Source organism: Saccopteryx leptura, chromosome 1 (genome assembly GCF_036850995.1).
Source record: "Saccopteryx leptura isolate mSacLep1 chromosome 1, mSacLep1_pri_phased_curated, whole genome shotgun sequence".
NCBI lineage: Eukaryota > Metazoa > Chordata > Mammalia > Chiroptera > Emballonuridae > Saccopteryx > Saccopteryx leptura.
In genome coordinates, this window is record NC_089503.1 from 220,596,389 (window position 1) to 220,609,236 (window position 12,848).

Below are 12,848 nucleotides of genomic sequence, written 5' to 3' on the forward strand. Positions count from 1 at the left end.
GCGCGCGCGTATGCACAGGGGAGGGTGCAGGGGAGGCTGCCGCACAGGCTCCTTTGTGGAAGGCTCTAGCCGGTTCAGAAGCCAGTTTGGCGCCTCCTCTTTGCTGGTTCCACGAGGACACCTGGCTTTTCAACAGTCTGTACATCTCTGTCCCCCACCACTCCTGCTCCCTTTGGTGGCCGACCACCTGGCCCCGCGCCAGCCTTCGGGCGTGGGGAGCAGCGTGCCAGGTGGTGGCTCGCAGGCCCCCGGGGCCCCGCGCAGGTGAAGATGAGCAAGGCCACGCGGACGTTAGCATTGGGAAGGTGGGCGGAGGAAGGGGCCAAGCAGGAAGGGGCGTGCTAGCCTTGCGGCGGGCGCTGGGAGCAGCTTAGTCCGCAGCATTGTTACCTGAGGCAGCGGCTGCGCCCCGCCCCGCGCCGTCCTGCCCCCTCGCGGTCCGGGGCTGCCCGGGCTGCAAAAATCGGTGAAGAAGCGGCGGCGCTCGGAGCTAGGAGCGCGCGCCGGGAGCACCGGGAGCGCGGGTTGCGGGTGAGTGCGAGGCGTACGGCGGAGTCAGAGGCGATCGCTGCTCCGGGGCCACCGGGACCTGGCGACTCCCGGCTCTAGAGGGCCGGGGACGGAGATCAGTCAGGACGCTGGGCTGGGGTGCTGAATCTCGGCTGCCTTCGAGCCTCACTAAGAAGGCTGGGGACATTTGAGCTCCTTCAACACCCACCCAGGTGACTTTGGCGGCCGTACTTGTCGGGCCACTGAGGACAGCGATCGGTCCCTAGAGGCGAAGACGTGCGGGTTGTGGACCCGCGTCCAGAGAACGAGCTGGGTCGCGAACTGCCTCCGGGTTGGATCGGGGTTTGATTTAACTTTAGCTGCTAAGACTTTTGGATAAATTCAGTTCCTACTTGATTGATCCCCGCCCGCCCAAGAGCGTGCAACTAAGCGCGCCGCGCCGGGTCCCTGACCAGCGGGGACACTGGACTTGTCCCTCCTGACAGTAGGTGTGGGGTTGGCGAGGACCGAGGAAGAAGCGGTTCTCGCTCTTACACTCGCTCTGGCCGTGCGAAGTTCAGGTTAGAAGGTGCGCCCTGCACTTGTGTAAGTTTGGGGAGGAAGCGGGTGGGCTGGCAGGTCATCTCCAGCCGCTGCGATGCCCTAGCCTAGGGACACGGGGCTCTCGGTTTAATCCTCTGACCAAACACCAGGAGTCTCCCTTTAAGGTTTTCTCGCCGGCTTTTCCCTTTGCTTTTAGCTGAGCCGCAGTGCGGCGATGAGGCTTTCCCCCTCTGCGCCCAGACTCCGACCCCGGACTTGAGGAGGTGTCGCCGCCGAGGTGCGAGAAGGGGTGGGGAGCCCGTGTTCGCGAACCGGAGACCTCCTCTTTCGATTCAGGCACCGACACCTTCCCCAGTTAGCCCCCTCCCCCCGCCTCCGGGAGCTTTGTGCAGATGAGAGGGCGGGCAAGGGGAGGGGTCTGCGGGGCGGGGACGGCGCTAAAGCCCCGGCCCTCGGGGCAGAGGGGGCGGGGTCTGGCGACCCCCGGCCCCGCCTCGACCCGCCGGCGGTGGAGGCGCGGAGAAGACCGAGGCGGCGGGCTGGCTGCTGCAGTTGCTCCTGCCGGTGATCAGGCAAACGCTCCCAGCAGGCAGAAGATAAGCCCTACGCAGGCGTTGGTCTTGCAGTCCCACTAGTCCCCGCACGGGCCGCGGCGGCCCACCCCGCACACACTGTCGCCCCGCCGCAGAGCCTGCGCGGCGCGTGGGGGCGCCTGTCCGCCTCGCACCGGCTACCCCGCCCTCCCGCTGCCGCGGTCCAGATAAGGACACCACTGAGGGCTCGCGTGCTGTCCGCGGGGACCTCCCACTCGCTTCGCTCCAGTTGCAGTCGGACGCTGAGCCGGGCTCCCTGGGGATTCCGGCGGACGCCGCTGCGTGCTCCGCCGGCCGGGGGCTCGCGGTGCCCTCGGAACCTTTTGTGCGGTCGAACCGTTGGCTTTTGGTGAGTGGCTGGGGCGGGGTTGGGGGCGGAAGGACGTGGTGGACCGCTAGCCAATGCAAAGATTTAGGAAACTACTATGGATCCAGACTTTTTGAAAGAAATCGTTGCTCCCTGTGTCCCTCGCGTCTCATTTCTTCAGGACCTAGTCAGTTTCAAACATCTGTTCGCACAGAAACTGTTCTGCAGCCTCTGAACCCCGCTCTACTGACTTATTCGAGTTGTCTGCCTGGAATGAGTAGCCTAGCCTGAGCTTCCTTCTCTCTAGAGCATCTTTTGGCGCTCGTTTGCTTTTTTATTTATTTTTTCTTGATTTTGGGACATTGAGAGAAATTGAAAATGCACAGTCAAAACCTGGCGTTCTTTCTCTGCTCTCCGGGTGTTGGCGCTCCCAGGCATCTATGAAATGTTTATGTTGTGCTGAAGATTAAACACGCTGGCTGGAAACAGCCCTCGTTGCCAGCTCTGGTTCGACTGTGTGGTTGACATTTTGTGTTTAATGAAGATATTGAATGATAGTCGGGGGCGGGGGGAAACCTTTACCCAATGAGTTAGTGGAGAGCAAAACTTCCATATTTCAGAATTGCGGGAATTCTCCCAAGCCTTTCTTTTCTCCTAACTTAAACAGGGCTTTGAGATCCCTCTGCCTCTTCTCTCCAAACCTGGCTTGTTCTGCCCCGTTTGTCATCAGAAGGGTGTGGGACCAGACCTTTCTGCTCCCACCTCATCTGTAGCACGTGCCAGGAATCGGGCGGAAAGGTTTCTGGTGTGCATTTTCCTTGGCGTTTACTTTTAATGATTGTTGACCTAGGAGGTGAGTGATCAGCTGAGCAAGAAGGCCCCTCTAAACCCTCTTTCTGGAAAGCTTTGAGCTCTGAACTGACTTTCAGGAAAACGTTTTCCTCCTAAATTCACTGTAATACAACATACATACTCTTTTTTTACTCCCCTCCCACCCCCTCCCTTTAAGAGAGTAGAACTTTGGCTGTGTTTCTGACACCAAGAGCAAAGTCATAAGGCTGTTTAGGCAGGAGAGTTTAGGATGGGGCCACTTTGGATACCCCATGAATATTCTCATTCTAAGATGTTTTTGCTTGCTGATCAGCTAAAGGCTAAGAAAAGGGTCACCATGTCCCCTTATTAAAAATTCACATAGTTAAAAGATGCTCAGCTGAGCTATAACCTAACCCAGGAGCACCCATCACACAGAGAGACCTGTGTTGGGTCATGATTAGCACTCAGGGGACTCAAAGGGACATTCTCATCTTCAGAGACTTACCATGACAGCTCTTTATCTTACGGAGAGTGGGGCATTTGTCAGCCTGAGCAGCCACCCTCCCTGCTGCTGAGGTCCCCAACCTGTTGGTGAGATGTTAAATACAAGCCTGCCTCTGTCTACACAGCAGAGATTGATGGATACTTGACATTTCCCAGACATAGCCACAGCTCATTCTATTGTCCCTGCTCGCAATTGCCAGCTGTGAGAAACGGCCAGGGCCTTTGGGTCACCTGAGTTCTCTTCCAGTACTTGGAGGGCGTTCATTTGCATCTTTACCATGGATGGTACCATAGTAAATTAAATGTTCTTTGTACATTCTCTGTGTTAATGTCTCCTGAGACTATGGAAAGGGTTAGAATGTCTGTCGGCACTTTCTGTTTTGGACCTCCGTCTGACATGAGAAGTCCGGGCTGAGAAGGAAGCCCCATTGATGCCCTATTGACACCAGTGGTAAAATCATTAGCATCTTAGCTAATCATTGCCGGACAACTTATTCATTAGAAGCAGTTGGGGGCCCAAGATTCCTGTATGTTACCCTGGGAAAAAATTAACCAGACAGTATACTAGGAACAATGTTGTAAATTTTCTTTTGTACCTTTAACTTTTTCAAATAACATTCTTCCTCAAGATGGGGCAGTGGTTAGAATCATGTCAATGCATAGCTAGCAGGTGTTACTTATTACTTTGACAAGCTTTTATCTGGTACTTCCCCTGTGTTACATGTAATACTAAAAAAGACGTGCATCCTCTGAAGCTTTGGTGTAGGAAGATAGTGCTGTTGTTCAACTTCCAAGTATATAGTCTTTCTCAGTCTTTCTTAGTATCTCTACATTTGCTGTATGTGGTTTAATGGCACATCTGTGCATGTATTTCTTCTGCACTGAATGAGTTAATGCTTTCTAGGATGGAGACCTTTCCATTCTTAACAGGGGTAATCTATAAACAAGCCGGCATATTTGGAAGGGAAGGATTAGCAGCTTCTATACATCATTAATGAATTGGAGGATTAGAACTCTTCTATACATGAGATGTTTCATGTACAGAAGTATTTTAAAATATGTAAAGATAAGCTGCCAAGATTACCTGTGTAGTCTTGAAAAAAAAGAAGAGTTCAAATATAACTATAAACTATAATTGACAATGAGTCATTTGCTTTAGGGGTGCCAACTGTGAAAACAGCCTAGTTATGCCCCTAATGATAATTATGAAAACAACTCTTAAAAGCCAGTTGCATCTCATGTGAGCTGCAAGTTGGCTTGGGTAAATATTTCAGTTTTACTTTCTAAAATATTATCCAGTGCTGATGGCTACACCATATTGTGAATGTACTTAATGTCACTTAAAAAAGGTAAAAATGATTTTTAAAGATGTTATTGGGCCTGACCTATGGTGGCACAGTGGATAAGCCGTGGACTTGGAACACTGAGGTTGCCAGTTTGAAGCCCTGGGCTTACCTGGTCAAGGGACATATGGGAGTGGATGCCTTCTGTTTCTCCCCCCTTCTCTCTCTCTCTCTCTATATCATTCTCTCTCTCTCCCACCTCTAAAAAAAAATTTTTTTTTTTTTTTTTTCATTTTTCTGAAGCTGGAAACAGGGAGAGACAGTCAGACAGACTCCCGCATGCGCCCGACCGGGATCCACCCGGCACGCCCACCAGGGGGCGACGCTCTGCCCACCAGGGGGCGATGCTCTGCCCATCCTGGGCGTCGCCATGTTGCGACCAGAGCCACTCTAGCGCCTGGGGCAGAGGCCACAGAGCCATCCCCAGCGCCCGGGCCATCTTTTGCTCCAATGGAGCCTTGGCTGCGGGAGGGGAAGAGAGAGACAGAGAGGAAAGCGCGGCGGAGGGGTGGACTCCTGTGTGCCCTGGCCGGGAATCGAACCCGGGTCCTCCGCACGCTAGGCCGACGCTCTACCGCTGAGCCAACCGGCCAGGGCCCACCTCTAAAAAATTTTTTTTTTTTTTTTTTTTTTCATTTTTCTGAAGCTGGAAACAGGGAGAGACAGTCAGACAGACTCCCGCATGCGCCCGACCGGGATCCACCCGGCACGCCCACCATGGGGCGACGCTCTGCGCACCAGGGGGCGATGCTCTGCCCATCCTGGGCATCGCCATGTTGCGACCAGAGCCACTCTAGCGCCTGAGGCAGAGGCCACAGAGCCATCCCCAGCGCCCGGGCCATCTTTGCTCCAATGGAGCCTTGGCTGCGGGAGGGGAAGAGAGAGACAGAGAGGAAAGCGCGGCGGAGGGGTGGAGAAGCAAATGGGCGCTTCTCCTGTGTGCCCTGGCCGGGAATCGAACCCGGGTCCTCCGCACGCTAGGCCGACGCTCTACCGCTGAGCCAACCGGCCAGGGCCTCTAAAAAATTTTTAAAAAGGAAAAACAATTTTATTGAGTTGATAGTTAGAAATACTATTTTCTAGTCATCTATAATTTTCAGATCTTAAATATTCAAATATTTCATAAAAACATTTGTTCTTGATAGAGGTAATTATATTCAACCACTGAGTATTAAAAAGAACACATCTCGGAAATCTAGTAACTGAGAAAGCAAAGAATGGACATAGTAAGGGTTCTAGCAGCCTGAGCATTTTATATATAAACCCAATGTATATTTTAAAGCAAATGTAATGTAATACCTGGGAAAACAAAGAGAAATCATATGTATATGTGACACCGATTGCTGTTAATAATAGCTAATTATATGCAGGCATCTTGGTAAGAACTGTACATGTATTAGTTCATATGTTATACACGGCAGGGAAACAGTATATCCTTATGTTATAGAAGAGGGTGTTGAAATGTATGGTCATAACCTACCTCACCTCAGGTTGCACATCTACGATCTGAGGAAAAGTAGTCTATTTCTGGAATCTCCACTCTTATTCCCAAGGCAAGCCTGCCTCTTATATGTGGTTCTGTGTAAAACATTTCATAGTATTTGTATTAGTGATATAAGACAGTTGCCTCCTGTGTAACCCAGTATTGTTTGACCAGTGTGGGTGTGTAAGTGTGAGCTTTGGCAGTGATGCTATAGAAGGACAATTGCACTCAGAAGTCCAGTCTAAAAAGCCCTTCCATCTGGCCCTTAGGACCTGCAGGAAACAGTCCCCTTTCCATATGCCCACATAGTCAGGTGCTCACTCTGTAGCCTGCACAGGGTCCCTTCTTCCATATTTCCACTTCCCTCTCCTTATATTTGAAAAAATGTAGTTGTTTTGACCCTTGTTTTCACATCAGGTCCAGAACAATCCAACACCAAAAAGAAACATTTAAAGATTGGTAAAAATACAAGCCACTAAAATAAGTCAGTGACTTTATGGATCAGGGATTAACCTGTAGCAGGTGTGACACCATCAGCAGTTTCTTGTGTTTGTGTTTTCTTTGCTAATGGTGTCACAGAAGAAGCAGAAGGGACAGGTGAGGGGGTCTGATGGCTTTTAGAGAATGGCTTAACTAGAATCCACAGTGATAGTATCAGAAGCGGTGGTAGAGGTCATGTAATGTATCCCAACCTCCTAATTTTACAAACGAGAAACTGAAGTCTAGTGAGGCGAAGTGACTTGTCTAAAATGGTAAGCAGTAAAGCTTGATTTAGAGCTGGAACCTTTCATCCTCGTGTTTAGTGTTTTTTTCTCTATTTTTGGAGAAAATAGAGGAACACCATGGCTCTGATTCCAGGGGGATGAGTTCAGCCATTCTTTTATCACCTCCAAATCTGCCTATTTCATGCAAGGTGGAAGATGCCAAGTGATTGGTAGGGGACATGTCCAGACTGGCAAAAGGGTCACTAACGCCTAACACTTCAGTCATTTGTATAATTTCTCTAGGGGTTGGGTATCCATTGTCCAAAGACACCAAACCAGGTAATGAACAAGTAGTATATTCATAAAGTGAGCAACACTTGCTGAACTTATGGTGGGTTCTCAGCAAGTATGTGTCTTATCAATTAATGGAAGGTTTCCAAGTCACATTTATTGCTGCTGTTTTGGCAACATTTCCATAAAATTTGGTTCACCTTTAGAAAAGTATGTCCCTTTTAATGTTCTTTTGAATGTATTGTCCCTTGATTTTAATATCCACTTACTCTAGGAGGGCTGGCATTAGCCTTGGTGGGAATAGTTTGTATTAGAATGTTTTCCTGTACTGATTTTAAAATTGTTTTGTCTTTGTAGGTTTAGAAGATGATGATACACAACGCAGGTGCCTTTTTCTCTGGCGGCAGACTAGTGGGCAAAAAAGTATGACACAAGTTTGAGGTTTGTGTCTGTTTCTCCAAGGTCAAAAAATTATCTCCTCGAAGGGCAACAGTACTATGCATGTTATGAATTGTGTCTCCTTGGTCGGTGATAAAGACAATGGGACTATTGCCACAGCAGCTGGATTCATGATTGAACAAACACCACCACCCCCTCCTCCTCCTCCTCCTCCACCCCCTCCACCTCCACCATGTCCATATTCAGAGGAAGAGTTTCCTTCCTCTCCTCCTCCCCCCTCACATCCACTCTCTGAGGGACCTCCGCTCCCTCCTCCCCCTCCAGGACTGCCCCCAGCTTCTCACAAGAATGGCTACAGCCACCTCAGTAAGAAGAAGCGAGTGAGAAGCTTTTTTTGGAAAACCATTCCAGAAGAGCAAGTGCGAGGCAAAACCAACATCTGGACCTTGGCAGCCAAGCAGCAGCATCACTACCAGATCGATCCGAAGAGCATCGAGGAGCTCTTTGGGCAGCAGGAAGATGCCGCCAAGCCTTCCCTCTCCAGGAGAGGAGGACCTTTAAATTCGTCCTTCAGGGAAGCGAGAGAAGAGGTAAGCAGAGGATGGTTGCTTTGAGTTAGGGGGTGTATGTACCTTTCAAAACTTGCTAGACTCTCGAAGGAATAACAGTGCAAGGGAATGTGCCCTGGGAGTGATAGAAAGGGCCTTAGATGATGAGCTTGAGCCTAGTAGTAACAAAGTGGAAGGAGCTTGTGTGCTGGACCCTCCCAGACACCTCGGTGGATTATGACCTCATGCAGAGAACATGCTATCTGGGGCCATCGTCTCTGGCCTGTCAGCCCTGCCCTCTCTCTGCACACCTGTGGTTCCCCTTGATGGAGCACTTCCGCCGGAGTCCACGGTTATTCGTCTCCAGTCATACAAACAAACGAACAACTAATCCCCTGAACTCAGTCATCTGCGATCAACTGGCACTTTAGGAGACAAAATGCCTTTTGTTAAATAACGTCATTAACTAATACACATCGTTAGGGTTTTTCCCTTATTTTTACCTCCAGTTTTCCTTGCTCGGCTGTTTGGCGATGGCCTTTATTCCTCCAATCTCTGAGTTGAATTATGGCTGTTTGTGGAACAGAGATTTCCAGAGAGCCAAAGCATGAAGCTATTGTCAGCCAGTCTTCCTAGGAAGCATATTTCCAGTTGACACCTGCTGTGTTACTTTAAGGAAAAAATAAAGCTAGCAAGTTATAAGAAGTTGACTAAAAGCGTGGCCTCCAAGCCACAGATCACTATATATTCTAGAAACTGAGTCCGAAATTGCATTTGTATGTACTCTTCGTGTAGAAGCACAAGAGTAAAAATTTTAAAGCCTCTCCTTGTTAGAAACCAGGGATTAAAAGGAGAGAATGTGGTCCCCCCTACACCAAAAAAAGCAAGAGAAATGCATCATTTTTTAATCTGTTGTAAAGGAGCTGAGAAAATAGGTCAGAGATGGAGCTGGTGAGATAAGAGAGTAGGCAGGGCTCAGGAATGAAGTAGCAGCTCCCTGCATTATTGAATTCTAGAGCTGACAACGTTGACCTCTTTTCTCTGGCTCAGGAACATGTTAACTGCACGAACTGACTTGGGAGGGCCCTGGAAGCCGGTGGTGTGGTATCCTGTTGCAATCGCCAAGAGTCTGTTCATTATAAAATGCGGACGACGCTGGGATTAGAATTCACTGTAAACTGTGACATAAATTTGAGAGGAAGTCTCCAGGATTATGTTTAGTGCTGAATACAGGCTTCCCCTGCTCTTGGCTTTCGGCAAAGTCCTTTTACTTCTTAGCGCAGGGGTCCCCAAACTATGGCCCAGGTGCGGCCCCCTGAGGCCATTTATCCGGCCCCCACTGCACTTCCAGAAGGGGCACCTCTTTCATTGGTGGCCAGTGAGAGGAGCACATTGACCATCTCATTAGCCAAAAGCAGGCCCATAGCTTCCATTGAAATACTGGTCAGTTTGTTGATTTAAATTTACTTGTTCTTTATTTTAAATATTGTATTTGTTCCCGTTTTGTTTTTTACTTTAAAATAAGATATGTGCAGTGTGCATAGGGATTTGTTCATAGTTTTTTTTATAGTCCGGCTCTCCAACGGTCTGAGGGACAGAGAACTGGCCCCCTGTGTAAAAAGTTTGGGGACCTCTGTCTTAGCGGATCCTTTCGGTGTTGGAAGGAGCGAGAAGTCATTTCCTAAGTACCCTGGCCTTCGCCAGCACTTCCACCAGAGGTTTCTTCTCGTCCAGGAGGTCACTTCTCACCATTGTTCCTGAGCTCTGCTTACTGACTTTGAATAATATTGAAGGGAAGAGTGGATGGACACGTGGGGGGGATGTGTCAGAAAAGCGCCTGTGGCAAACAGGAGGGGGTTTGGCTCACCACGCCTCCCCCAGCTGGCCTTTGTACATTGGGGACTTCTTTTTTTCTAAATGCCGATAGTTCACCAGGCTGGGAGGTGCTTACTGCTCTATGTTTATGAATTGAAGAGAAGTTATGGACTTCTCAGAGAGGGGAGGAAGTGGAAGGGAGGGTGGCATCTTTTCCCAACTGTGGCAGAAGCAGAAATGTCCATTTCTAGGTCAGATCTAAAATTCAGGTGTATGTGTATGGGGAAGGGGTAAGTGTCTTTCTCCCCCCCTCCCTCTACCCCTGTATCCTAGACTCATCTTTACTTTTTCTTCCCTTTAACTTAAAAAAAAGTGAATAATTATTTTTTAAATTGTGGTAAAATATATATTGACCACCTTAATCATTTTTAAGTGTACAGTTCAGGGGCACTGAAGCCGTCCATGTTGTTGTATAACCACCATCAGCATCCATCCGTAGAAATCTCATCTGGCAAACTGAAATTCTAGACCAGGGGTCCCCAAACTTTTTACACAGGGGCCAGTTCACTGTCCCTCAGACCATTGGAGGGCCACCACATACAGTGCTCCTCTCACTGACCACCAATGAAAGAGGTGCCCCTTCTGGAAGTGCGGCGGGAGCTGGATAAGTGGCCTTGGGCCGCATGCGGCCCGCGGGCCGTAGTTTGGGGACCCCTGCTCTGGACCCATTAAATAACAACTCTATTTCCCCCTCCTCCCACTCTCCACTTTCTCTATGAATTGACTATGCTAGGTATTTTATATAAGTATAATCACTCAGTATTTGTCTTTTTGCGACTAGATTATTTTACTTTGCATAATGTCCTCAAGGTTCCTCCACGTTGTAGCGTGTCAGAATTTCAATATACCACATTTGCTTGTCCAATTATCCGTCGATGGACACTTAGGCTACTTCCACCTCTGGCTATTGTGAATAAGGCTGTTAGGAACATGGGTCTGCACATGTGTAAGCCCTAATCTTAGGGACAGCAGACTAGAAGGAAAAATTAAATCACCCAAACTGTGTCATCAAACAATCTAACTCTTCAATGCTTCAGTACTCGGGTAGGGTAGGTTGTTTAGGCAGATGGAGTTAAGTGCATGTTATGTAATCGTGTCACATAGCAGGGTTATCCAGAATTAATTATTTTTTTCAGTAAGGAATACAAGTAGTACAGGCTGTTTTCTTCCTTCACAAGATTTTCTTCTAAAGCAGTGGTAATTTAATTCAACAGAGTGATAGTCTAACAAGGTCCAGGAGTAATCTTGCAGTTCACTCTGTAGTCAGTGAAGTGCGGGGTGAAAGGTCCTGGTCCTTTACTACCTGTGAGTGTGGACTGCAGCGTCCCCTCGATAGCATGTGTGGCAGAGAGACCCATCCTGAGCCTGGAAACATGGCATCCCAACTCTTACCCCACAGGCCATAATTCTGGAGGTTCAGACGTGCCGAGGACCAGATTATGTCGCCTTGAAATGTAATAACCTCCCACAGAAGCGGCCTGCCATTATGTGGTTGGCTCATACTTTAAATGACTTATAAAACATTACAAATAAGTTCCATTATGCTCCAAAGGAAGAAGTTGCTGGAAGATAGGGAGGAGCTGGGTTTGGGAATTGCTGAGTTTAGGAAGAATCACACTTAAAATAGTAAATTGGAAGAAGAGGTTATAAACTATCACTATCCTTGTATCTTTGTTACCTAAAACTAACATTTGAAGAGGCTACAGATGTTACAATAGTAATTAAGCTGTAATAAAGTAACTGAAAATAACAAATTTATATAACTGGTGATAAGAAGAAGATTCGGCTCAAACTCTACCTTTCTCCCCCCACCATGTTCACTGATCCCCCCCCCCCCGGGAAGCTCCCCCATCTGGCTGTTACAGGTGCTCCTCAGAGCCTCACACTGGTTCACTGGAGTCTGCACTTGTCTCCCTCTGGGACCTGAAATGCTCTTAAGGAAGGGACAGTCTTAGCCTTTGGTGAGGGTAACCGAGCTGACAGGACTGAACCAAGGGAGCAGAGGGACTGTCTTACAAGGTGTCAGTCAGTATGGTAGATCAAAGTTGGGATTCACAAAGAAACCGCAATAAGCTGAATAAGGTCTGAGGAGCTAGCGTAAAAAACATGGTGGCTACAGGTGATAAACTGCCTTGTATAATTGAACTTTGCTAACAGAGTAGAACTTAAATGTTCTCACCAAAAAAAGAAAAGAGAAAGATCAATGTGGGAGGTGATGGATATGTTCATTAGCTAGGGATCCTAACTAAAGTCTCTTATTAGCAAAAGAGGAATGGAGAGAGAGAAAGAAAGGAAGGAGGGGAGGAAGACTGTTTTTTCTAAATTTGTAAGAAGTAATGTTTTATGATCCCACCCTGTAATTCAGGTATCAGTCGTTCTCAATTTTTGTCAGATTCCCAGTATATTCTAGAATTCTGGAACATGCTCAGTCCAGAACTACAGAACCAGGTAGTAGTGTTTGAAATATACTGCTCACAAAAATTAAGGGATTTTTAACCGCTTCATATTAATATTTGAAATATCCCCTAATTTTTGTGAGCAGTGTATATTTTAAAGGGAAAAAACAACAAAGCTTCGACTGGGTTTTCATGTCCCTCCCCCCCAAAGTTGAGGGAGGAGCATTTCCCAATTGGCAGCCAACCAAAAAGAAAAAAGAAAATAAAAAGCCATCAAAGCCCTGACCGGTTGGCTCAGTGGTAGAGCGTCGGCCTGGCGTGCAGAAGTCCCGGGTTCGATTCCCGGCCAGGGCACACAGGAGAAGCGCCCATCTGCTTCTCCACCCCTCCCCCTCTCCTTCCTCTCTGTCTCTCTCTTCCCCTCCCGCAGCCAAGGCTCCATTGGAGCAAAGATGGCCCGGGCGCTGGGGATGGCTCCTTGGCCTCTGCCCCAGGTGCTGGAGTGGCTCTGGTCGCAACAGAGCGACGCCCCGGAGGGG

The 12,848-nt window shown here is 48.6% G+C and overlaps 1 protein-coding gene across 4 annotated transcripts in view; it reads left to right on the forward strand.

The window, feature by feature from the left end:
- Window positions 1-12,848, forward strand: part of FHDC1 (FH2 domain containing 1) — a 41,669-nt gene continuing 28,821 nt past the window's right edge. Inside the window, exons 1-2 of one of the 4 annotated variants that reach the window (XM_066386587.1) lie at window positions 1-264; window positions 7,449-8,080. In XM_066386587.1, coding sequence (XP_066242684.1) covers window positions 7,589-8,080 — 492 coding nt within the window. In that variant the 5' untranslated portion in view covers window positions 1-264; window positions 7,449-7,588. The other 3 variants (XM_066386578.1, XM_066386589.1, XM_066386581.1) reach the window with 3 other exon arrangements.